Here is a 23,066-nt window from a genome sequence, read left to right on the forward strand (position 1 = left end):
ACTTTAAACAATCTCGACACAAATAAAGATGTGTATTCAGAACCGACGTTAAGCGCGTGTTTATTTCTGTATGTAATAAACGACAGTGAGCGGATATATTTGTTTCCATAACCTTACAACTTGAGTAAAAATGTTTTAATGTTTAATCTCTAAATCGCTGTCGTGAGAAACAAAGCTGCTGGTTTAGATCCGCGCGTCGCGTTTCCCTTTAAGACCCGGCGCGCGCTGCTGGGAATCCACGTCATTTCGCCGCGGCGCGTCCGGATCAATGAGGTTCCGCGCGATGCGCGAGCGACGCTTCCAGGAAGGTGTTAACCATCACGCTGCCGCAATGTTGCGCCTCTTTGCGCTTTTACAAACAACAAAACCGAGAAGTTGAAGCGTCGCGCGCGGGGCGAGGCCAGGCCGACGCGTCCACGAGCGAACTTAAGCCGCGTGGAAGATTATCCCGTCGGACGCGGAAGGTTTTGCGGCTTTATTTCTCGGAAAAGCACGGGAGAGGAAAGTGGAAACACGCGAACTTCCTGACATTCTGCGCGACATGTCCGATTCTCCCTCGCAGGTGATCGTTAAGGTAAACCAGACTCTTCGTGGTCGAATCTCGCGTGGGTGAAAGAGTGTGAGTGTGCGATGCGGGTCGCTGTCAAGCGTGTCTGATTATCAATCATCTGTTGCTGCTAACGCAGAGTTGATCAGTTATAGATCCGCCATAGATCGGGCCTGAGCGAGCGTGTTTTTGACACTGATGATGATGATGATGAGCCAGAAACTAGCGCGTGTTTCTCCGTGACAGTGAAGCGCGAGGGAAGTCGAAGAGGTTTTTTGTGTAACGTTAGATCGGATCCGGGACTTTGACCACCGGCAGCGGAAACGTTTGTATCGGTTTGTTTGTGTGAGTTATTTGGTAACAGAGTGACGGAAACATCACAAATAAACACGAACACTGTGAGACTTTGTGCCTTCACGTGTCATTGATCATCGCTGTGTCATTTGTGTTTGTTTATGAAATTCATCTTTCTCTTGTTTTTCAAGGTGTTTATAGAAATGTAATGAAGTGACTGTACGCGGATGCACAGACTGGTTGTTGATGTTAACTCACTTCACCTGCGGCTTTAATACAGTTTATCACTTACAGTGACTCTGGAAATATCATTCCATCACATTCACGGTCATGTTATTTACATGGTCACTGTACAGTTGTTTTACAGTAAATGTTCAGTGTCATTAAAGGGATAGTTCGCCCAAAAATGACAATTCTGTGATCATTTACCATCTGTTTAAATGACTTCTTTCTAATGAACACAGCGACAAATACTTGTAAGAATGTTCAGTTCTGAAACGTCATCGACTACCATGGAAAATTAGTCAAAGGTGCTCCAGAACTTCTTTAGAAGATGTCATTTTCAGTTCAGCAGAACAAAAACACACAAGTGTTTTATTCCTACTATGGTAGTGTCCCAGAACGGAGAATGGCTGACATTCTTAAAAATATCTTTCTTTGTGTTTTCATCAGAATGAAGACGGCTTAAAACAACCTGAAGGAGAGTGCATGATGATTATATGAATGAGTGACAGTTTTGGATGAATTATCCCGTTCATGGTTTCAAATCCCATGGACGTGTTTTAGGATCTCTGATGTTTTTCTAGTGTCACCTGTGATGTGTTATCTGACAGACATGTTCAGTGTGTTCTGTTTGTCTGTCCGGTGATGAAGCGTGTTTGATTCTGTGAGTTTTCTTGTCGTTGGTGTTTGGAGAAGTTCTTCAGTCTTTACTCTGGAAAGGGATGGATGTGTGACTCATAATTTCACTTCTCTATGACTCTGTATGGACGCTAATGTGAGATTGAGAGAAGTGAAAACACATCAACACAGAAGTGCGTTTACATTACTTCCTACAGGTCATATACACGCGGATCATCAGAGCAGATCTTCAGGTGCGGTGACCTCACTATGACCTCTGTTCTCAGGGTTATCTGAGGTTCTGTGTCAAACTGCTTTCATATCAGATTTTACACTTCACAAGTCAAGCGATCAGTGTGAAGCATACACACACACACACAGTGATTAAGGTGGATGCACACTCAGCTTGTGTGATTATGGGTGTGTTCCTGTAGTAACGTGTGTGTGTGTGTGTGTGTGTGTTCAGCAGGAGAGGAGCACGTTCAGTCCTGCTGCCAGTCCGTTGCCAAACTCCACTTCCTCTCCAGGTCATGCCCCGCCCCCTTCATCAAATGCCAGAACAGAAGAGGAACCAACCAGACTGCCTGCACACCTGCGTGAGTCACACACACACTTCAGTTTTTAATAACACACAAACCTGTGTGTGTTCTGTCTGTTTGGTCAGAGGAGCGATCAAAGTTGTTTATACAGCAGGAGAGAAATTCTTCCAAACGCTTACTTCCTCCTCTCTAAATTCCTGTGATCTGTCTCACATCACGCACACGCACACAAGTCTCAAGCACTTGACAGACAGACAGTTTCTGAAGAATACTTTCAATCTAATGGAGGGAGGGAGGGAGGGAGGAATAACCAGCAGAACTTCCGAGCATCTCTGTTGGCTGGCAGCCGGTTGTGTTTTCCTGACAGTGATAAAGCCTGCACACAGATCTGTGTGTGTGTGTGTGTGTGTGTGTGTGAGGAGGAGTTGTTTGGCTGTTTGTGTGTATTTACTGAATGTCTTGTTTGTGCAATTGTGTGTTTTTCTTCTCTCTCATAAGATGTGTGTGTATTAATGTGTGTTTGAGATTGTGCCTTGAAAACAAACTGCCGTTTGTGTATCGTGTGTGTGTGTGTGTTGTGGGGGGTTGTAGAAAAGGAAGGAAGATTGAATGAAAAAAACGCAGAAAGAAATAGGAAATTGCAGAGTGGGCAGAAATGTTTCCTCGGTTTCCTGTGGAGGAAGTGTGTGTGTGTGTGTGTGTAGCGTGTCTGTGTGTGTATCCTTTGAAAAAATTCTTTCAAATATAAAAACTGTTGTGTTTAGCTCCAAGCTTCTTTCAGATTTGAGTTGATGTTTGTGACATGTGATATACAAACACACAGTTACAGATGATGATGTCAGTTCAGTTCAGAGTTTAGATGTGATTATGAGTCATTAAACCCTCTGCTGTCAATATCATCTGTTGGTTTGCATGTGTTCAGACAGACACTGGACTCTGTGTGTGTGTTTACGCAAGCGCGCACACTCTCTCTTTCAGTGGGGAAATTTCCTGCCTCTCTCATCCTGAGGAATTTCCTGAGTGGGCGACTTCACTTCCTGCCCAAACCCTGATCTCTCTCTCTCTCTCTCGCTCACTCGCTCTGAAAGAGAAACTGTCCTCACATGCCAACGGCCAATAACAACTTGCACTTCCTGTTCAGAACATGTCTGGAGAGAGAGAGAGAGTTAATGAGGAGAGGGATTATTGGAGGAACACGCATCATTTGCTTGCAAGTTCTACAGCAACTGTTTGAAATGGTTTTCCTTGAATGTGTTTTGACCTGCCGGTGTTGTCATCAGTGGCGTGTTGTGGGCGTGTCCTGCTGTTAGTTTAAACATGTTTGAGCAGGGACACGTGACTCCCAAGAAGGACCCACAGATACACTTGTGCAACATCATAAACCTTATTCTAGATCACTGCTGAGTTACCTGAACAAAATTATTTTATGATAAAGAAGAGAGGAAGAGCGACATTAAAGACTTACTGTCAGAGTGCATTGTAGGAAGTTTGTGTAGTCATGGATTCATTAGTTGATGTTTCTGTGACCCCCACATGACCTTTGAACTTCTGAGCTGTAGATTTATCTGACTTCATTAAACACACAAACACCTGATGGCCTGTGTCGGTCATTACTGCACACACACACACACACACACACACACACACACACACACACACACACACACACACACACACAGAGCTCAGGAGTGAGGTGAGGAGCGTGTTCTTCAGGTTTGTGTGATGTGAGACAGTCAAGGGTGTGTGATGATCTGACACACGCACAACATTCATGTACTAATGAAAAATTACTGTGGGGCAAGTTGTCACAGATGACAGACATTCATTTATTGCCTTCATCCATTTCATATGTGAATCGCTTCTTTCTTTCTTTCTTTCTTTCTTTCTTCTCTTCTTACTAATAATGCATCATGTGTTTGTGTGCAGGCACACAGCCGGTGTTCTGGAGCAGAGAGGATGTGTGTCAGTGGCTCCGGTGGGCCGAGCGTGAGTTTGCACTGCGGCCCATCTCCAGTGGAAGTTTTCAGATGAACGGCAAAGCTCTTCTGCTGCTCACCAAAGAAGACTTTAGATACCGCTCTCCACACTCAGGTTAAACAAACACACTGCATTTATTGCATATAAAGTTCACCGGGTGTATCCTTGTGTTTGAAAACAGTCTTATTGTTTAAACACTTATTGAACTTCACACGCATGAGCAGCTGGCCCCGCCCCTAATGTGTCTGATTGGTCCATTGTTGAAGCGTTTGCATTGTGTATGATGGGTGAATGGTTTTTAATGTGAACATCATCTTAATAACACAAACAAAATTCTGTCTTCACTCCTCATAGAGGAAGTTAAATGTTGGGTAAAAGGCCAGTAAGGAAGTTTATGTGTGTAACAGAACCACAACCGTCACCTGCTCACACCGGTAATGTTTGTGCGTGCGTGTGTGTGAAGATTGATCACTTCCTTGTGCTTGATTTATGTGTGTGTGTGTGTGTGTCTGCTTCAGGTGACACTACATAAGAAATATGTGTTTGATAAGTGTACGCTCACATAGAAGTATGTTGTGTTTGTTTTGCAGGAGATGTGTTGTTTGAACTCCTGCAGCACATCATGAAACAGAGAAAGCCTCACACATATTTTCCTGTGGGTTCATTTCATTCCCTGCCTGATCCACTGCAGTCACACAGACATGAAGGTGAGACACGCTGTGAATTGACTGCAGTTATGATCAGAAGTGTGTAATCAAACAGCCGACAGGACATGTAAACACTTGATCAGACGGAGAACTCAAAGTGTGATATTCTGCACACATGCAGTGATGACGCACAACACAGATTGACCACACAGTGTCATATATTCAGTACATTGACATTTCATCATGATGCTTTGTTTTGGGCATTTATTTACAGCTTGATGATGGTAAATATAAACACTTGTGCCCCCGATGAAGAAACAGTGTGTGTTTATGTTAACAGCAGTATACATCTCTGTATGTTCATTCAGTGTTCACGGAGAGCAAACGTGAATCTGAGCACTTTATTTCATGTTCACGTGAACACTGAATGATTTTATTCTCATCGATTCAGATAATGTGCATGTTACCGTAGCTACTGAAACACACGATCGTCTTCTGTTACTATAAATAATACATGATATGTATTTCCCTGTGTGATGAGAACGTCTCAGGAGGAAGTGAGCGTGAGGAATGTCAAACCTGTTTTACCAGGAAACACAAGTATATTTAAAGCAAACAAATCAAAGTCTAAAGACAAAAACAACATGTACAGTAAAGAGAAGTGTGTAAAACATCAGATCAGCTGACACTGAATCATCATGCTGATCAATGACAGAAACACAGAAGTGTCCATCTCTCAACATCACTCAGATCTTTCCTTTAGACCTTTAAGATGTTTATAGTGCTGTATGACTGATTTACTTGATGAGTTGACTTTACCTGATGTCTTTAGTATGACGTGACATTAAAAGCAGTTGAAATGAAAATCAATCTCAGTATTTTAAGGGAAAGTGTGTTTTATCTCTTTCTCTCTCTTCAACAGAAACGGTACGTCGACCGGCCCGCGGTACAGACAGCCTGTCACTGCAGCCCCCCACTATTGAATTACGTCATCGCTCGCGCTCGCCCCTTCACCCCGCACCGCTGCGCTCATCCGTCGAGCACCCCCGTCCCACTTCAGCTGAAGACCCCTATCATGGCTCCTCGCAGCTGCCCGACAGCAACCATCATCTACCGGACGACATGTATCCGCTGTCTGTGTCGCCCGTCGCCCCCAACGGGCACTGCGCCCTTCCTCGTGACGGCCTGCGGCCCGTGAGCCCGAGTCAAGAGGAGGCGGTGCCGCCCCGGGTCATCCAGCTCATGCCCAGCGCCATCATGCACCCGCTGCTGCTGAGCCCGGGCAGAGGAGCCACGCCGGGCGACTTCAGACACAGCCGGACGCCTCAGGAAAACGGTCGAGAGGTCAAAGGTCAACATCACAACCCTGTTCACTACCCCACCCACGCCCTGAACCTCGCTGGTCACCAGACGCCTCTACAGCTCCCCCTGCAGGATGATCGACACTACCGCAACCAGATCATTATGCCAGTGTCTCCGCCTGAGGAGCAGGCCACGCCCATCGGCCGTATCGCTGGTGAGACTCCATCCCATAATACACAGACACAGTTTCAGTAGAGAGATTATGATAATGTGGTCTTCTGTTGATGATTATGTGCTGGGTGTGGTCTTCTGTTGTTGATGATGAGGAGGTGGTGGGTGTGGTCTTCTGTTGTTGTTGATGATGATGAGGAGGAGGAGGAGGTGGTGGGTGTGGTCTTCTGTTGATGAGGAGGAGGTGGTGGGTGTGGTCTTCTGTTGTTGTTGATGATGATGAGGAGGAGGTGGTGGGTGTGGTCTTCTGTTGATGAGGAGGAGGTGGTGGGTGTGGTCTTCTGGTGATGAGGAGGTGGTGGGTGTGGTCTTCTGGTGATGTGGTGGGTGTGGTCTTCTGTTAATGAGGAGGTGGTGGGTGTGGTCTTCTGTTGTTGTTGTTGATGATGATGATGATGAGGAGGTGGTGGGTGTGGTCTTCTGGTGATGAGGAGGTGGTGGGTGTGGTCTTCTGGTGATGTGGTGGGTGTGGTCTTCTGTTAATGAGGAGGTGGTGGGTGTGGTCTTCTGGTGATGAAGAGGTGGTGGGTGTGGTCTTCTGTTAATGAGGAGGTGGTGGGTGTGGTCTTCTGGTGATGAAGAGGTGGTGGCCTGGTGGGTGTGGTCTTCTGGTGATGTGGTGGGTGTGGTCTTCTGTTGATGAGGAGGTGGTGGGTGTAGACTTCTGTTGAAGATGATGTGGTGGTGTGGTCTTCTGTTGAAGATGATGTGGTGGGTGTGGTCTTCTTCTGAAGATATGTTTTTTCATCAGACTGCAGACTCTTGTGGGATTACGTCTATCAGCTTCTGTCTGACAGTCGATATGAGAATTACATCCGCTGGGAAGATCGCGACACCAAAGTCTTCCGTATTATGGATCCTAACGGTTTGGCCCGTCTGTGGGGGAATCATAAGGTAACTTAACATCTGTGCTCTTGACTAAAAACATTTATCATTAAAAAGTCTATTTTCTATATACTTCAAGAAGTTTGATTTGAACTATTTCTTAAACTAAAGAGAGGATTTATTTTTGATATGACAGAACAGGACCAACATGACATATGAGAAGATGTCCCGAGCGTTGAGACACTACTATAAACTGAACATCATCAAGAAAGAGCCGGGCCAGAGACTTCTCTTCAGGTGAATACCATCTCCATTCACTCTCATTAAACTCAAACATAACATCTGAGTTCTCATGAGTCTCGTGTGTGTGCGTGTGTCAGGTTCATGAAAACACCGGACGAGATCATGAACGGACAGACGGATCGGCTGGAGCATATGGAATCAGACACAGATGATCAGATCTATGTGAAGGAGGAATGTTGAGCTGATGACGGAGCTCATGAACTTCAAAAGCCGTAGATGCCTCACTTCACCCTCTGACCTTTGAACTCTGTGTCCTCCGAGGGTCACTGCACTGTTCTCTCTCACTCTCTTATCAACACATCATTCATTTGACTTTTTTAGTCTTAATTTTGGAAAGCAAACTTCAAGATGACAATCATTTTAATGACAAATACTTGTTTTTTCAAATCAAATCTAGAAATTTTTGGTGCATCTTTTTTCCTGTTTGGTAAGTATATCGTACGAAGACGTTGTGATTTATAAACGAGGGATTTACTGAATGCTGGTGACAATGTGATTCTACAATAAAATTGACTAAGATGACGAATGAGTGACTCTTCTCTTAATATAGTTAATAAAACTCATTAATTTCAGTCAATGTCCCGTCATGCATTAACCTCTTAACAGATCTGTGGTTTATTGATAAATATCACAGATATTTGTTTATTTTTGTCTCTTATCACAATATTTTAAAAAGCAGAACATTTTTCAGTATTTATTCAGTGTTTTACTTATGTCTTAAAACATTTTGTTTTCATTTAATTTCATTATATGATCTGTTGGTTATCACATTAGCATAAATGTGTCGATGTAAATAGTGTGTTACTGTTTCACTTCACACGAGAATGAATTATAAACTCGTTTAACGTCCAGACGGTGGCGCCACGTGTCCATGTCAAAACACTTTTAAATCCACACAGTTTCTTAACAAATAACGTCATCTGATTGAGCAAATAATACAATATATCATAAAGTATAATAATGCTTAGACCTTTGCGTGACATCAACTGACACGTGTTCATAACATTATACATCAATACAGCTGTGGTGACCAGTGTTGGTGTAACTACTGTCATTTCATAAGTGAGGGATTTAATAACATTTACTTCTGATGTAATGAAACTAAACACTGTGTGTTATATATGTGTATATACATCAAAACTCAAAGTCTAACTTTAAAATCTGTGCTTTAACATCTGTAATACTTTGCTCAGTTAATAATGTAGTTTTATATCATTTATTTGAATGAATGAAAAGAGCCGTTTCACGTCTTGAATCACTTCACTAATGGAGGTTGATGTAGGATATAGAAGGTCATTAGTAATAAATCATTCAATAATCATTTCTACAGTCATCTGATCACATTATTGAATACGTCATTACTCACTAATACTTGATTATTTCTTCAGAGTAACTTACCCAACACTGGTTATGACGTATTAAACGGTGAATGTAAACACGGTCACAGTGCAGTGGTCTGTTTCCCGTGTGAATGACCAGATTTCACTACAGTGAGGTGATTGACAGCAAATAAAACCAAACAACTACTGCAGAGAATCTCTGGATAACAATCACGAGCGATTGTGTGCGGGAGTGTGTGTGTGTGTGTGTGTGTGTGCGGGTGCGTGAGTGTGTGTGTGTGTGTGTGTGTGCTTGTGTGTGTGTGGGTGCGGGTGTGTGCGGGAGTGTGTGTGCGGGTGTGTGAGTGTGTGTGTGTGTGTGCTTGTGTGCGGGAGTGTGTGTGCGGGTGCGTGAGTGTGAGTGTGTGTGCGTGCGTGAGTGTGTGTGTGCGGGAGTGTGTGTGTGTGTGCGCGGGTGCGTGTGCGTGCGCGGGTGAGTGTGTGTGTGCGGGAGTGTGTGTGAGTGTGTGTGCGGGAGTGTGTGTATGTGTGTGCGGGAGTGTGTGTGTGTGTGCGGGTGCGTGTGTGTGTGCGTGTGTGTGTGTGCGCGGGTGCGTGTGTGTGTGTGTGTGTGCGTGTGGGTGGGTGGGTGTGTGTGTGTTGGTGTGTGTGCGGGAGTGTGTGTGCGCGGGAGTGTGTGGGTGTGCTTGAGTGCGTGGGTGTGTGGGTGTGGGTGCGTGAGTGCGTGAGTGCGTGGGTGTGTGGGTGTGGGTGTGCGTGTGCGTGTGCGTGTGTGTGTGTGTGCGGGAGTGTGTGTGGCGGGTGCGGGTGCGTGAGTGTGTCTGTGCGTGAGTGTGTGTGCGGGAGTGTGGGTGCGTGTGTGGGTGTGTGCGCGGGTGCGTGAGTGTGTGGGTGCGTGAGTGTGTCTGTGCGTGAGTGTGTCTGTGCGGGAGTGTGTGTGCGGGAGTGTGGGTGCGTGTGTGGGTGTGTGCGCGGGTGCGTGTGCGGGAGTGTGTGTGTGTGTGTGTGCGCGCGGGAGTGAGTATGGAGTCAGTGTTGGTGTATATGAGAGAAGCTCAGCATGTGTTTGTCTCTTTCGCTCGACTCTTATGATTCTCACTGTATTTAGTTTGAAGTGGGAGAATACGGAGATTAAAACATCCGCAGAGTTTCGAGAGATGATGATGAGCAGCTCGCGCTCGTGGCAGGATGATGTGAAATTGTGCTGAGCGCGTGGACTCGGATCGGATCGGACTGTGATCGGATGGACTGATGTGCAGCGCTCAGGTGCGGCAGGTACAAACTCATGAATGATTTCTCTAGTATTTCACGTGTCTCGAGCGCAGGTGAGATTCATGATACAGGTGTGTCCGATAATATCATCACAGGTGAATTACCTTCGGTAATGTATTGTGCTGTTTTTTGGACACGTGTTTGTTTGGTCTTCTAAATGTTAATGTTTTATGTGAGGTCTTCTGGAGTGCCAGAATCATCATTCCTTAATATCAATGTATTTATATAGTATATGACATTAAATACAGTGTGATGTTCATTTCTCCACATGAAACGGGTTTTAACAGAATTTTGATGATTTGTTCCTAATCATTTACAGCCTCTTAAAGGCCCCTCATCATTCAGAGAGACACAACTCTACTTTTATCAATCCATTGATGTACATTTGAAATGAGACGAGAAACTGATTAAATGTCTCTAACGAGGCATTGATGATAAAAACGTTTTTAAATCAAACACACTGTACTGTGTTTACACGGTCTGTGACTCTTTTCAGCGTACGAGCCTTTACATTGACATCTTCATGATCTTGAGAATGTTTATTTTCACACTTAGATGAAGATCAGACCATAGTATATTTACCTCCTGCTATTGGATTGTTTACTCATCACCTTTATTTATTTACATTTAACTCCATTTCTATAATCATCATCAGGTTATTACACAGCTGTGACTGACACGAGTGTGTTTGTGTTGTTGTTGTTGTTGGTCCTCGTCACCTTGACTGATAGTTGATGATGAGTTTGTGCGGCGAGACAGAGAGATGAATGTTGGAAACTATGCTGTGACATGGCAAACATTTAGGAAACAAGCTGTTAAATATAAAAAGAAATTTATTGTCATTTTGCTCGTAGAAAATAAAGTAAACATTCAGTCCAGCGTTTGCTTATTTCATCCTGTCTGTCCGCTGTTCTGTCCATTCCCATTCTTTTAGTGTATTCTTGTGTTTATACAGTGGAAGCTCATGATGATATTTCATGTTTTGCTTTAAGATCAGCAGACGGGAGAGTTTTCAGTTTACAACACAGAGAAAGAATAAAGATTTGAAGTGTGAGCCTCAAATATCTCTTGTTCTTGAGCTGTAGGAGTCGGTCAGATTAATAACAGGACTGTACACTTGTGTTTAGATGATTTGCTTGTCTTCAGTGTGTGTTGTTCTCCGTCAGACTCATCAGAATTTCTTGTTTTATTTCTCTGCGCTGTTATAAAGAACACGTGTTTTGCCGACTAAACCAGCAGCAGTGACACTGAACACAATACTTTTGTGTATTAATGATATTAAAGTGTGTTGGATGCATGTTGATCTTTTTTGTTGCTGTGACATACTGTCAGTCAAAGCTCTGCTGTTCATCCACGTCATTCATTCAAACGAGAGTGTGTGTGTGTGTGTGTTTTCTGCAGTCATGAATGAAGTGTTTACAGGAGGTGAGAGGTGTTGTCATGTGTTCAGAGGTCATAAAACGTCCCAATGAGAATCACTTCTGTGTTCAAGAGCAATTAAATCCAGATTAAAAATAGACTGTTCATATTACACCGTCAAACTCGAAGAAAAAAACATTTGAGCGAGAGAGAGAGAGAGAGATGAGGTGAGGGTCTAATGGCGGTGAAGAAAATCTGCAGTCATTGATTGAAACATCAGACAGAAATGAAAGAGAGAACAAAAACGACACCAGAAGAGTGTGAATGTGTTCTTCACTTCAAGACACTTCAACTTTACACATTTATAACATCATTGACACATGAGCATTCTGTTTCTTTCAGTTTTTCTGTGAGATGTGTCCTCGGCCTTCATGAGAATAACCAGCAATAAAGAATCAAATTCTTCATTTCAAAGACATCCGTAAAGAAACGGCTATAGACGTTTGGCTCTTTTACAGCTTGTTTCTGAAAGTTTGTCTCATGTTGTGAGATGTTTGTGTGTCAGTTTTTTCTCCACTGTTTTCACTGAGCGGTGAGAAGATCTTCTGCTCCTTTAAAGAGTCGGTTTATTTCTGTTAATATATTCAAATGAATATAAGTGATTTACTGCAAAGTAAGATATAAAACTGAGGGCGGATTGAGATTCAGGACAGAGGTGAGATGAGAAAGGTTGAGTGAAAGATATTTTCTGCTGATGTTTGTGATTCACTGGAATGACATTCACATCTGTGCTGAAGAAATGAAGGTCAAGAGAGATGTTTGTCTGGATGTTCTTCATGAGACATGATGATCCCAGGAAGATGAAGTTCAGGACGAGATTTCCTTTATCATTAGTCATTAGTCACGGCTGCGTGTCAGTTTATCAATGTTTGACATTCTCCAAAGTTCTCGTGTTCCTGTAAATGATGTGAATGTCCAGAGGCTCTAAATAAAACATCATATGATGCAATCTGAATAAGAAAACACGTCACGGCGCTGAAATGAAAGATTTGTTAAACGTATTGTATGTGATGTTTTGACTGGTGACTTTTTTTTCTTAAAGACTTTTGTTTAAAAAGCTGAAGTTGTGTGTGTGTGTACAGTTGTGATGAAATACAGAATGAGTGAATGATCAGTTGTGTGAGGATGTAAATGATCCAGAGAGATGCCGGTAATGATCATCTGATTCATTTCACCCGCTGCATGAAGACACGTTACACGATCACCTCTCACTGTTATAAAGATCTGTGATCAGTCTCTGTATGGTTTGGTTCTTGATGTGTGATGTGTTGTGTATGTGTTCAGGATGTGGAGGAGGTCTCTTCAGAACGCTCAAACACACACACTGATGCTGCTGATGCTGATGCTGCTCTTAATGCTTTTCACTCTCTCTGCGTCTCTGGATCATCTAGGTGAGATTCATTCTAAAGTTTAATACACACACACACACACAGAAAACCCGGCACATGAACTATCACAAGCTAATAAAAGTAGACAGAGCTGCAGTGATGAGCAAACAAATACTAACAGCTGCACTTTAACATAACCTGAAGAACACACATACACACATACACTACACTCCATCTGTGTTTCTCTCATGTTTGATGATGATGTGTTTGCTGCAGAGCATCACGTGCGGACGGGCACATGCGAGGTGGTGGCGTTACACAGATGCTGTAATAAGAACAAGATCGAGGAGCGCTCACAGACCGTCAAATGTTCCTGTTTCCCGGGTCAAGTGGCTGGAACCACCAGAGCGGCTCCTTCATGTGTCGACGGTACGGCTGACATCTACATTCAAGAAAACATATACAGACAGACTTACATTAAAGAGATATACACTATATGTACACATTTCAAACACACACACACACATCCATTTGCAATAACTTAATAATTATACTCAACAACTGTAAATCATGATTATCTTTGAATCATAATTTTTATGCATTTTACACACAATAGTGTAGCACTCATTAGGCTGACTAAAGTAATGCATTGCGGTTAGGTTAAGACATTTCTGTTAATAGAATTTAAATAAAATATTATTTAAGGAAGATATTATTAAATATTCTATCAATGAGAATTAGAAATGGTGCTTTAATAAGGTAAAATTATTAACTGCAAATACTACATTTGAATTGAAATAAACCAAACCGAAAAATAATGTCACTAAAATTAATATTACAACCAAAAATCTAAACAATTAATATTAACAGATATTAAAGTGTATTTAAAATATAAAAACACAGAATTGAGTCAGTTAGGATTGTAATCATTTGACCATAATGCTTTGAGACATTTATTAAATGACATCGAGCAGCTGGACACACACATCACAATAAATGATCGGCCACATCGGCTGATAATAACATTCAGGCCGATTCATCATAAATGATTTCCTCTGGTTAAAGTTCTTCAGCTGCTCACAGTTATAATCCAGAACAGTTCTGTCTTTCTGTCGTGATCATTCACTTACTGATATTAGATGTAGATACAGTGTGTAGATATTTATGAAGGTGTGAATCATAGGAACAAAAGCACATTGTTTAAATGCTTTCTGTGTTGTTAGACTCGTGGCTATTAAGAATATTTTCTGTGTTGTTTAGGAAGAACATCTGTAATTTGTTTATTAAATAAACAATATACCCGAAAAGTTTAAAAGTAAAAGAATCAATAGTGTTAAGTAGGTTTGGTACGTGATTTTCAGGGGGAAATAGAGAACTAATGTTACCAGTTGTCCACTTTTTGCCTTTTGTTTCAGTCTCATAAAATGATTTTAATATTAAGATAATGTATATGGACCAACATATCAATTATTGGCTTTCAGTGTTTAAGGATTATTGGTAAACTTTATCTGTTAAATATTCTCTCCTCATATCAACATGTCTGTGTTGTGTTGTGTATGTAAACAGCGCTTGTGTTTGTTCAGCTTCTATAGTTCAGCAGAAGTGGTGGTGTCAGATGGAGCCGTGTCTGGATGGAGAGGAATGTAAAGTCCTGCCAGATCTCAAAGGCTGGAGCTGTGCTACTGGAAACAAAATCAAAACTACGAAGGTACAGACGTCACTCTTTCACCGCTCACCACGTCTGATCCAGTCCTCCATCATTCTGTAGTTTGATGTGTGAGATCTTCTGTTCCAATGAATCTTAACAACCGTACAGTAGAGCTGTGGCTCAGTTTTAGTGTGTGTGTGTGTTGTTGAAGGTCAGATGGAGGACGTGACATCCATCCGTCTGTTAACACCTCTCTCATGTATGGAGAGCTTTTAGCTGGAGTAATGACCGGCGTGTCACCACAACACCCCTGAAGCGCCGCGAGCTGCTAAAGGAACATATTGGTTGCTTTAATTAGAAGCTTTTAATAGTAACCCAATGCAAATGTCCTTCTGCTGGTTATGACGACTGCTTGACTTCAGCCTCATTTCTGCCTCATTCAAGTTCTATCAATTATTTAAAGAGCTTCACCAAAACCTGTCTGGAGCCCAATTATTGATCCAGAAAGACCCCGCGGCTCTCTTTATTTGCCGCTGTTGTGACGGTCCCCATCGATTCTCGAATAAACCATATGAACCTCAAAAATGCTATATGTTTCATTCCGTATGAAATCCTAAACGAATAATATTTCCTTCTTTCATTTCCCATGTTACGGGCATCAGATCTCTTCTGACCGGGATCAGCTCTGGTGACCGCTGCTGGAAAACTGATACAGGTGAGGTGACCAAACTCCATCACAAAGTCAATGCTTTTCTGCATTTATCCTCAAAATCTGAACTGCGTTCTATTTGTCTTTATTTGACGTCTTAAGCATCGCTCAGAAGGAGAAGCAAATTCATCTTTGTGACGGTCACCGTAGAATATATTTTTGTCCGTGTAAAATAAGAGATCATGAGATAAATATAATATGTGTGTTTTATCTGAGACGTCTGCACAGACTGTATGAACACTGATGAGGTTCAGTTCTCAAGCACTGATTCTTCCTTTGGCCTTACCGTACTCTTTATGGCACTCTAACCATCATTATTTGTTTTTATATTATTAAATGAAATATATTATATTTGTCTCTTTTAATTTTATATTATAATATATATTTTTAAAGTTATTTTACTAATATACTGAATTAGATTTAGTAAGGGTTAATTGATATATACTGTATTATATTTATTTGGATGACTCAACCTTCTTCAGTGATGTGTTATTGTACATTAATGCAGAATATTATCATAAGATGAACATATGTACACTGCAGGTCAAACACTTTTTATTCTTTATTCATATTAACACGCATTACAATAATATTGAAATGTGGAATTATTTAGTAATCAGTCAAAGTCATGCATTTCAAAAGCATTTTTATCAAACAAACAAATTAATTTATAAAGAAATAAATACGTATTCGTTTGGCATTTTTATTTCAAATGAAACAAAATAGTACGAATATATTTTATGAATATATATTTTCCTATATACATTTCTTAAAATGAAAGTAAAATATAATATTGTGAAAATAAACTGTGTTTCAGACACATGAAGAAGCTCATTAACATGAGAACGTGAGGATCAGGAGTCTCAGAGATCACAGGATGAGAAGAGACTTTAAATCCTCATTCAAACCCATGAACTGTGTGAGAGAGAGAGAGAGATCTGTCATCAGAAAACTGGCTTCACTGGTTCGGCTGAAGATAAGCTTAGATTCAATATAAATAAAGAGCAGAACAGTTTGATATTTAATTTATTTCTTGGAGTTTTAATATGAATGTTTCTCTCTGTTACTGTACATTATTAATAAAGATGACTGCAGGTTGTGTAAATGATATCAAATAAACTCTCATCATCTTCATCTTACTAGACTCAATGACCTTTACGTACAGTGTTTACAAACATGAAATATGTCAAATGTACAGGAACACTTCTGTTGTCATGTGAAGGCTTGCAGATATTTTATGTCTGTATAAATGTTAAATATAGTATGATGTCATGTGTTCAGGTCAGTTTTAGAGAAAACATTTTCTTCAGTTATTATGATGTAGTTCTTGTTGTGTTTGTGAAGTTCTTGTGTCTTTTCACAAACCGAACAATGAAACGGTGCTGACAGAATGACAAGAACTTCAGTCTGACTGTAAGACACGCGTGTTTCTGACATGTGTTCAATAACGAGGATTCACACTCTTTTGTTTAACTGTCAGGATTGTGATTTTTCCAAGTGCTGATGATACAAAAGCGCGTGTGTGTGTGAAGTCATGAAGAGTGAGGTGGTGAAGAGAGATGGATGAACTTCCACTGATCGACTGTAATTCTGACATTCTGTGCTCCTCCATCAGGTCACAAAAATCTCTTTAAATTGTTAAATGTTGACTTTTTACTGAGCACAAAGCATTGTGGGATTTACTTGACCAGCCGAGAAACATGTGGTACTTTTGTGAGTTTGTTGATGGCAAATGTTTGGAATATCTTCACATCTGAAATGAGACTTAGACCATCTTCACAAACACAGACACACACACACACACACACACACACACACACACACACACACTGTCTGTCAGTGGATGTAAATCTCAAGGATTCACTCAGCAGAAAGTAGAGACTCATGGGTAAAGACTGAAGTACTGTAAGGAGAGATAAACATGTGTCCCTGATCGAGCTCATCTCCTCAGCAGAATTCATTCTGTCATCTCATAAAAACAACATTACAACATACTGTGAGTTCATCATCATCATTACACACTTGACACGCAAGCTTTAGCAATGAAGAAGAGTTCTGAAAAGTTCAAATTCAAAAATGAGTTATGCTTTACTCGCTCACATGACGTTAAACATGTTTAAAAACCTCCCGGCGTCTTCAGAACACATACAAAGATATTTTATGATTTCCTGGCCTCCTCAAAGACATCATGGTGTCAGTTGTTGTTAAGGTCCAGACTAAAGTCATGTTAAATCAGTCCATCCGCTCACAGAGGATCAAATAAAAAATAACCAAACCAAAGCAAAATAACGAGTTTAATGGATAGAGACCGAATGCGCATGCGTGGAAGTGCTCTTTATTAAAGAGGAGATTAAGAGAAGAGTCCTCAGAGTTGAGCTCACAGCAACACAAACCTTCAACCTCTGGAGTCCAATCAGCAGGGAATTCTGGGAAGCTCGGCTGTCGGATCTGGCAGCCATTCAGGCGGAGAGTGACACACACACACACACACACATGCGTTTCTTCTCTAGGATGAAATCAGACTGAGGAATCATGGGAAGGAGAGATCATCACCGATAGAAACAATAAATACAGTCTTATTTTAAGAGCTGATGATGACCTACAGGAGCAACGGAAGACGTCTCATATCATGTCATTGAAAAGAGAATTGAGAGCAGAAGGTGAAAGGTCACAAGGCTTCGGACCGTGTGAGTGTGTGCGATGAAAGTTCAGTCTGATATGAGGTTCAGAGAGATTGAAGAGAGCTGATTCACTTTTAAAATAAACTTCTGACAGTGAGACGTGTTTCCATCAGTTCGAAACTCACCTGCGTCTGCGTCTGCGTCTGCGTCTGCTGAGATGTGATGTGTGTTCAGATGAATCTGCTGATGATGAACAAACACGGCTGTCTGTCATGAGCTTACATCTAAAACACAACGAATCTTCAAGAGGGTTTATATTTGTCTAACAGTTCATGTAAATGAATGTCAGAAGTCACACAACACAAAGATATTATACAATGATTTCATTGTGTGTGTGTGCGTTGACATTTGGCAGCATTTATTCTGTCTGACACATTGAGTAATCTCATCACTTCAAATGAAGAACACAATCATCTAGATGTGTTAGTAAATGTTTTCTACAGAGTCTGACATCTGTGAGTTTCTATTGACGGTCAGATAACTGGACTGTGTGTTTAGTTACAGCGTGAACATCATCACTGTTCTGGAGTCAGTCTGAGTGTTTGATTGACAGCTGTCTGATGCTGAACTGCTCACAGATAAAAGAGCTACTGGACTTTACTGGACGGAGTCTTTACACTGTTTTCTATATATGCGTGTGAGTTAAAACTCCTGTATGATTAAATGAGACTCTGTAAGTGTGTGTGCGAGTGTGTATAAGATAAATGAGACGTCAACACAAGAGTCGGCCTCTGTCACCTTGAGACGTTTCAGTGAGATTTTAATATGCACCTTAATGTGACACACAGATAATGAGACTGTCTCACCGCCACACACACACACACACAAGAGAGAGAGAGAGTGTGGGGGTCAGAGGTCACAGTCTGTAGAGGAGAGTGAGTCCTGTGCAGTTGGCATAGAGAGAGAGGTTCTTTACTAAAGCATAAGTTGGACAGTATTTGTGAGTAAATCTGTGTATGAAGAGCATTGTTCTGACCTTCAGGGCGAGCGAGAGAGAGCGACAGCTGCGAATAAAGTGTCTCTCTCTCTCGCTGTCTGAACACAGAGTCAGATTTCACCGTCTCACTCTTCTCTAAATTTCTCTCTCAAGTGACGCTAAAACCATGAGCTGCACTCTCGCTCTTCCTTTAAACTTCTAGACTTTCAGGAAAAGATGCACTTACATCACAAACCCATGAGCTGTCAATCAAGCGTCTGTCTGTCTGTCACAGGTCTGAAGTGATGATGTTACACTGATCACACACAACCTGAAATAAAAAGACATTTTATAGTCTGATTTGACTTTTTAAGGCACACTGTGGTAGATGTGAACTGCTGGACTGAGATGGTTTATTCTGGACTCTTCATTATAGATGGATGTGGATGGAGTGTAATATTTGATGAATGGCCGTCGGAGAGTCTGAAATGAGATGCATTTTAATAAGACCTTGAAATTCATTCATGTCACCTCAGATTCCGTCAGAGAAAGGAAAGGTCTCGACTACCCTTCATTTCCGTTCTGCTTCATTCAGATCTGTCTGAGATTGGTTGAAATCTGTCCACAACTAGATATCAATGAATTTGATGAATCTATATGATGATGTGAGGTTACAGACATGAGCGTGTCTGTTTTCGCTCATTGCTCCCTGAACTCTCTGTAAGTCGCTTTGGATAAAAGCGTCTGCTAAATGACTCAATGTAAATGTGTGTTTATTATTGATCAGATGTGTAAAAAGACATGTGTGTACTTCAGACAGGTTATCGGATATTTGAACATCCTCTGTGTCATTTCTCAATCAAAAGTGAATCAGATGTGAAAAGTGAAGGTCATGAATGATCATTTATAATGTTTGTATAGCCTGGATAACATCTGATCTCTGAATGGCCATTAAAACCTAAAGCTCATCTAATATTTACAGCACATGCATTAGAAACTGAACCTCCGATGGGCTCCTGTCTTTCTTTGCTTCACTCTTACTGAACAAATATATAAGAAAATTTAGGGAATAATATTGACCTTAAATGCCAAATAAAGTCAATTAAAGCAACAATATAATAAACAAAAGAACTATTTAGAAGTACATTCATAAACAAGATGAAAGTGTGACAGAATAGACAGAAAAAAAGAATACCACCTGAAATGAAATGGATTATTTCTCTGTCTCTCTCTCTGCTGTTTTGTGTAACACGATGTTTTGGTGATTTTGTGTTGCTCTGGTTTCTCTGAGAGGTTTGGTGATGGTCTATCAGTGTCTCTCATCTGTGTCGCTCACACATTCATCTTGTGTTTGAGTGTTGGCGAGCAACATGAGATCTCACACACACACACACACAGAAGATGAAAATGACAGCTCTTGAGTTATTAAACAAAAACTTGAGTTAAAATGATAATGCACAAATCAGTTAACGTCATATTTGTTTTGTTAAAGGGCAATAAACTAACCGTGAAAAAAATATGTTTTTAGCGAGGGTTTTTACTACTTTTTTACTGGTAACAGCACAGATATGAACATTAGGTGGTTCAGATACCCATGTGAGATCCCTCTTTAAATGTCTAAAGCATTTGTTTTATTATTACTGCATGATGTTAGTGCCATGTTCAGGATTGTCACATCCATAACGGACACTGAAAATTAAAATCAAGTCACTTTAATGGTCTATAAAGAGTCATCACTTCTCCATTCATTGGGTATCATTGCTTGAGGATTGTGCGTTTTATTTCACAGAATCCTTCAAAGTTTGTCGTCTCCCAAAACCCGCATCCATAACGCATGTTTATTTCCCTTTTTAAAATAGAAAATGTGTTCATTTGATGTTTAGAAGGGTTAACAAGGGTTAATTAAAATATAAACAGAGGGTTCAATATACTGTAACAAATTCATTCTCGGAGCATTTTTATGTCACGTCCATAACGTTGGAATGGCCCAAAAGTGTAAAACTATATGAACTTTAGAGATGATATGAGACATGAGAGAAATAAAGCTGAAAGATGTTTGCTGTGAATGTAAGCACACGGGTAACATTTACAACATCGATATACCGATTGATTCATAGTGTCATAGAGAGAGCTCTATGAATATCATTAGAGACATCTCAATCTGTCATCAAGTCATGAAAGTTTGGTCTGCTTTATGGATTTTTTGTGTCAGCAGTATCAATAAATGCAAAGCTGTTGTGATTTACATGATGAACGTGTAAGAAAACAACCTTCAGATGCGTCCGTGTTGACTGAGACTTTCATCATCAGCGTGTCCTCCAGAAGAACGACAACATCTCTGTCTCACCTGAACACAACACACGTGATGTATTATTTTGACATGTTTGTATTAAAATGACATTTGTGATTATTCATGTGTTTTAAAACAACTAAGCATCTGATGTCTCAATGTCATTATTCTGCATTCTAGATCGAAAGCCCTTGTGTTTCATTCAACAACAAACCACGAGAGCATCACGCACGCATGTTTTTATTTTCACTTCATGTCCTCTTACGTTCTTTTCATTAGGAAAGAAAAACAAGATCCATGTTAGAAACAGCTTGACAGATGAAAAGCCTCAATTCTGAATGCATCAAATACAGACATACACAAACATCAATTGAAATCCATCCAGTGTGTGTCAATTTCTCTCCCGCCGTCTCTCCTCTCAGCCAATATGTTTTTCTGCATCTATAAACATTGAGTGAGGGATCAGACAGGGTCGTGTCCTGTGGAGATTTGGCAACCCGCGGGGATGTGCTCCGTGTCTGACCCGTCCGTCCTGCTGTGACGTCACACCGAAGAGCTGTTGCCAGATCACAACAAATTCAACTTACACGTGTCTCGACTCCAGAAAGATGGACTGTTAAGAGAAATACTAAACTTTCTCAATTCAGCAGGAGACCGAGTTCAAACCAAACTTCACGTGAAGCTCATTGAAGGTATTTTTTGTGTTTTTTAAATGCGGGTTGCTTGCTTGCATCAATGCATTTAATGTCTACAGTGTTTACAATAGTCTGACTATAGTTGTGTGCTCATGCTTTGCAAACTGAAGCGGGATTACACCAAATTACCTTCAAACACATGTTTGTTTTTATAGATGGATATTTGACATTTCATTATGAGAAACTAGAGGAAAGAGAGCACAGGTGTAGTGTTAACTGTCTAGTGTTCGTGTCGCTTTTAAATGTCCAACAGCAGAATTGAGTTTCATGAAGTTTTCAAGGTGAACGGCGCCTCCTGCCGGTCACTCAGAGCAACTACATTAACACTGAGTCAACACACAAGTGTGTGAATGTTTCACTTGAGAAAATGTTTTTATTTCAATGAAATTATTTCTTTTCAGAAATCTGAATCAAACTGATAATGACTGTGAGGTGTCAAACTGTTAACAATGTCACAGATGCTGTAATGAAACTCTTAAATATGTGTTAAATTCATTTCACATTTCAAACGCTGCACGCAGAACTGTGATAAACACAACTGTATGCGTGTTTGTGTGAGTCTGTGTGTGTGTTTGTGCGAGTCTGTGTGTATTTGTGTGTTTGTGCAAGTCTGTGTGTGTGTGTGTGTTTGTGCGAGTCTGTGTGTTTGTGCAAGTCTGTGTGTGTGTGTGTTTGTGCGAGTCTGTGTGTGTGTTTGTGCGAGTCTGTGTGTGTGTGTTTGTGCGAGTCTGTGTGTGTGTTTGTGTGTGTTTGTGCGAGTCTGTGTGTGTGTTTGTGTGTGTTTGTGCGAGTCTGTGTGTGTGTTTGTGTGTGTTTGTGCGAGTCTGTGTGTGTTTGTGTGTTTGTGCAAGTCTGTGTTATTTGTATGTGTTTGTGCGAGTCTGTGTGTTTGTGCAAGTCTGTTTGTGTGTGTTTGTGCGAGTCTGTGTGTGTGTTTGTGTGTGTTTGTGCGAGTCTGTGTGTGTTTGTGTGTTTGTGCAAGTCTGTGTGTTTGTGTGTGTTTGTGCGAGTCTGTGTGTTTGTGCAAGTCTGTGTGTGTGTGTTTGTGCGAGTCTGTGTGTGTGTTTGTGTGTGTTTGTGCGAGTCTGTGTGTGTGTTTGTGCGAGTCTGTGTGTGTGTTTGTGTGTGTTTGTGCGAGTCTGTGTGTGTGTTTGTGCGAGTCTGTGTGTGTTTGTGCAAGTCTGTGTGTGTGTTTGTGTGTGTTTGTGCAAGTCTGTGTGTGTGTTTGTGTGTGTTTGTGCGAGTCTGTGTGTGTGTTTGTGT

At 41.1% G+C, this 23,066-nt stretch overlaps 2 protein-coding genes across 4 annotated transcripts; both read left to right on the forward strand.

The window, feature by feature from the left end:
- The first annotated feature begins 15 nt into the window (after window positions 1–15).
- On the forward strand, window positions 16–8,355 carry etv6 (ETS variant transcription factor 6). 2 transcript variants are annotated; one of them, XM_079454169.1, is made up of 8 exons: window positions 16–574; window positions 2,148–2,277; window positions 4,147–4,311; window positions 4,788–4,904; window positions 5,767–6,360; window positions 7,129–7,271; window positions 7,399–7,499; window positions 7,583–8,355. In XM_079454169.1, exons 1-8 carry the CDS (start codon window positions 542–544, stop codon window positions 7,683–7,685), a joined length of 1,386 nt encoding a protein of 461 aa, XP_079310295.1. In that variant the 5' UTR covers window positions 16–541; the 3' UTR covers window positions 7,686–8,355. The 2 variants fall into 2 exon arrangements, with proteins under 2 accessions (XP_079310295.1, XP_079310296.1); XM_079454170.1 differs by having other exon boundaries at window positions 2,151–2,277; window positions 7,583–8,035.
- A 1,396-nt stretch (window positions 8,356–9,751) lies between these two features.
- LOC306892686 (chemokine-like protein TAFA-2) lies at window positions 9,752–16,573 on the forward strand. Of its 2 annotated transcripts, none has more exons than XM_079453886.1 (6): window positions 9,752–10,111; window positions 12,821–12,927; window positions 13,141–13,293; window positions 14,448–14,572; window positions 15,175–15,227; window positions 16,039–16,573. In XM_079453886.1, exons 2-5 carry the CDS (start codon window positions 12,822–12,824, stop codon window positions 15,202–15,204), a joined length of 414 nt encoding a protein of 137 aa, XP_079310012.1. In that variant the 5' UTR covers window positions 9,752–10,111; window position 12,821; the 3' UTR covers window positions 15,205–15,227; window positions 16,039–16,573. The 2 variants fall into 2 exon arrangements, with proteins under 2 accessions (XP_079310012.1, XP_079310013.1); XM_079453887.1 differs by having other exon boundaries at window positions 9,791–10,120; window positions 16,039–16,358.
- Window positions 16,574–23,066: the final 6,493 nt, after the last annotated feature.

This window comes from Barbatula barbatula (assembly GCF_947034865.1).
Source record: "Barbatula barbatula genome assembly, chromosome: 4".
In the NCBI taxonomy this organism is placed as follows: domain Eukaryota; kingdom Metazoa; phylum Chordata; class Actinopteri; order Cypriniformes; family Nemacheilidae; genus Barbatula; species Barbatula barbatula.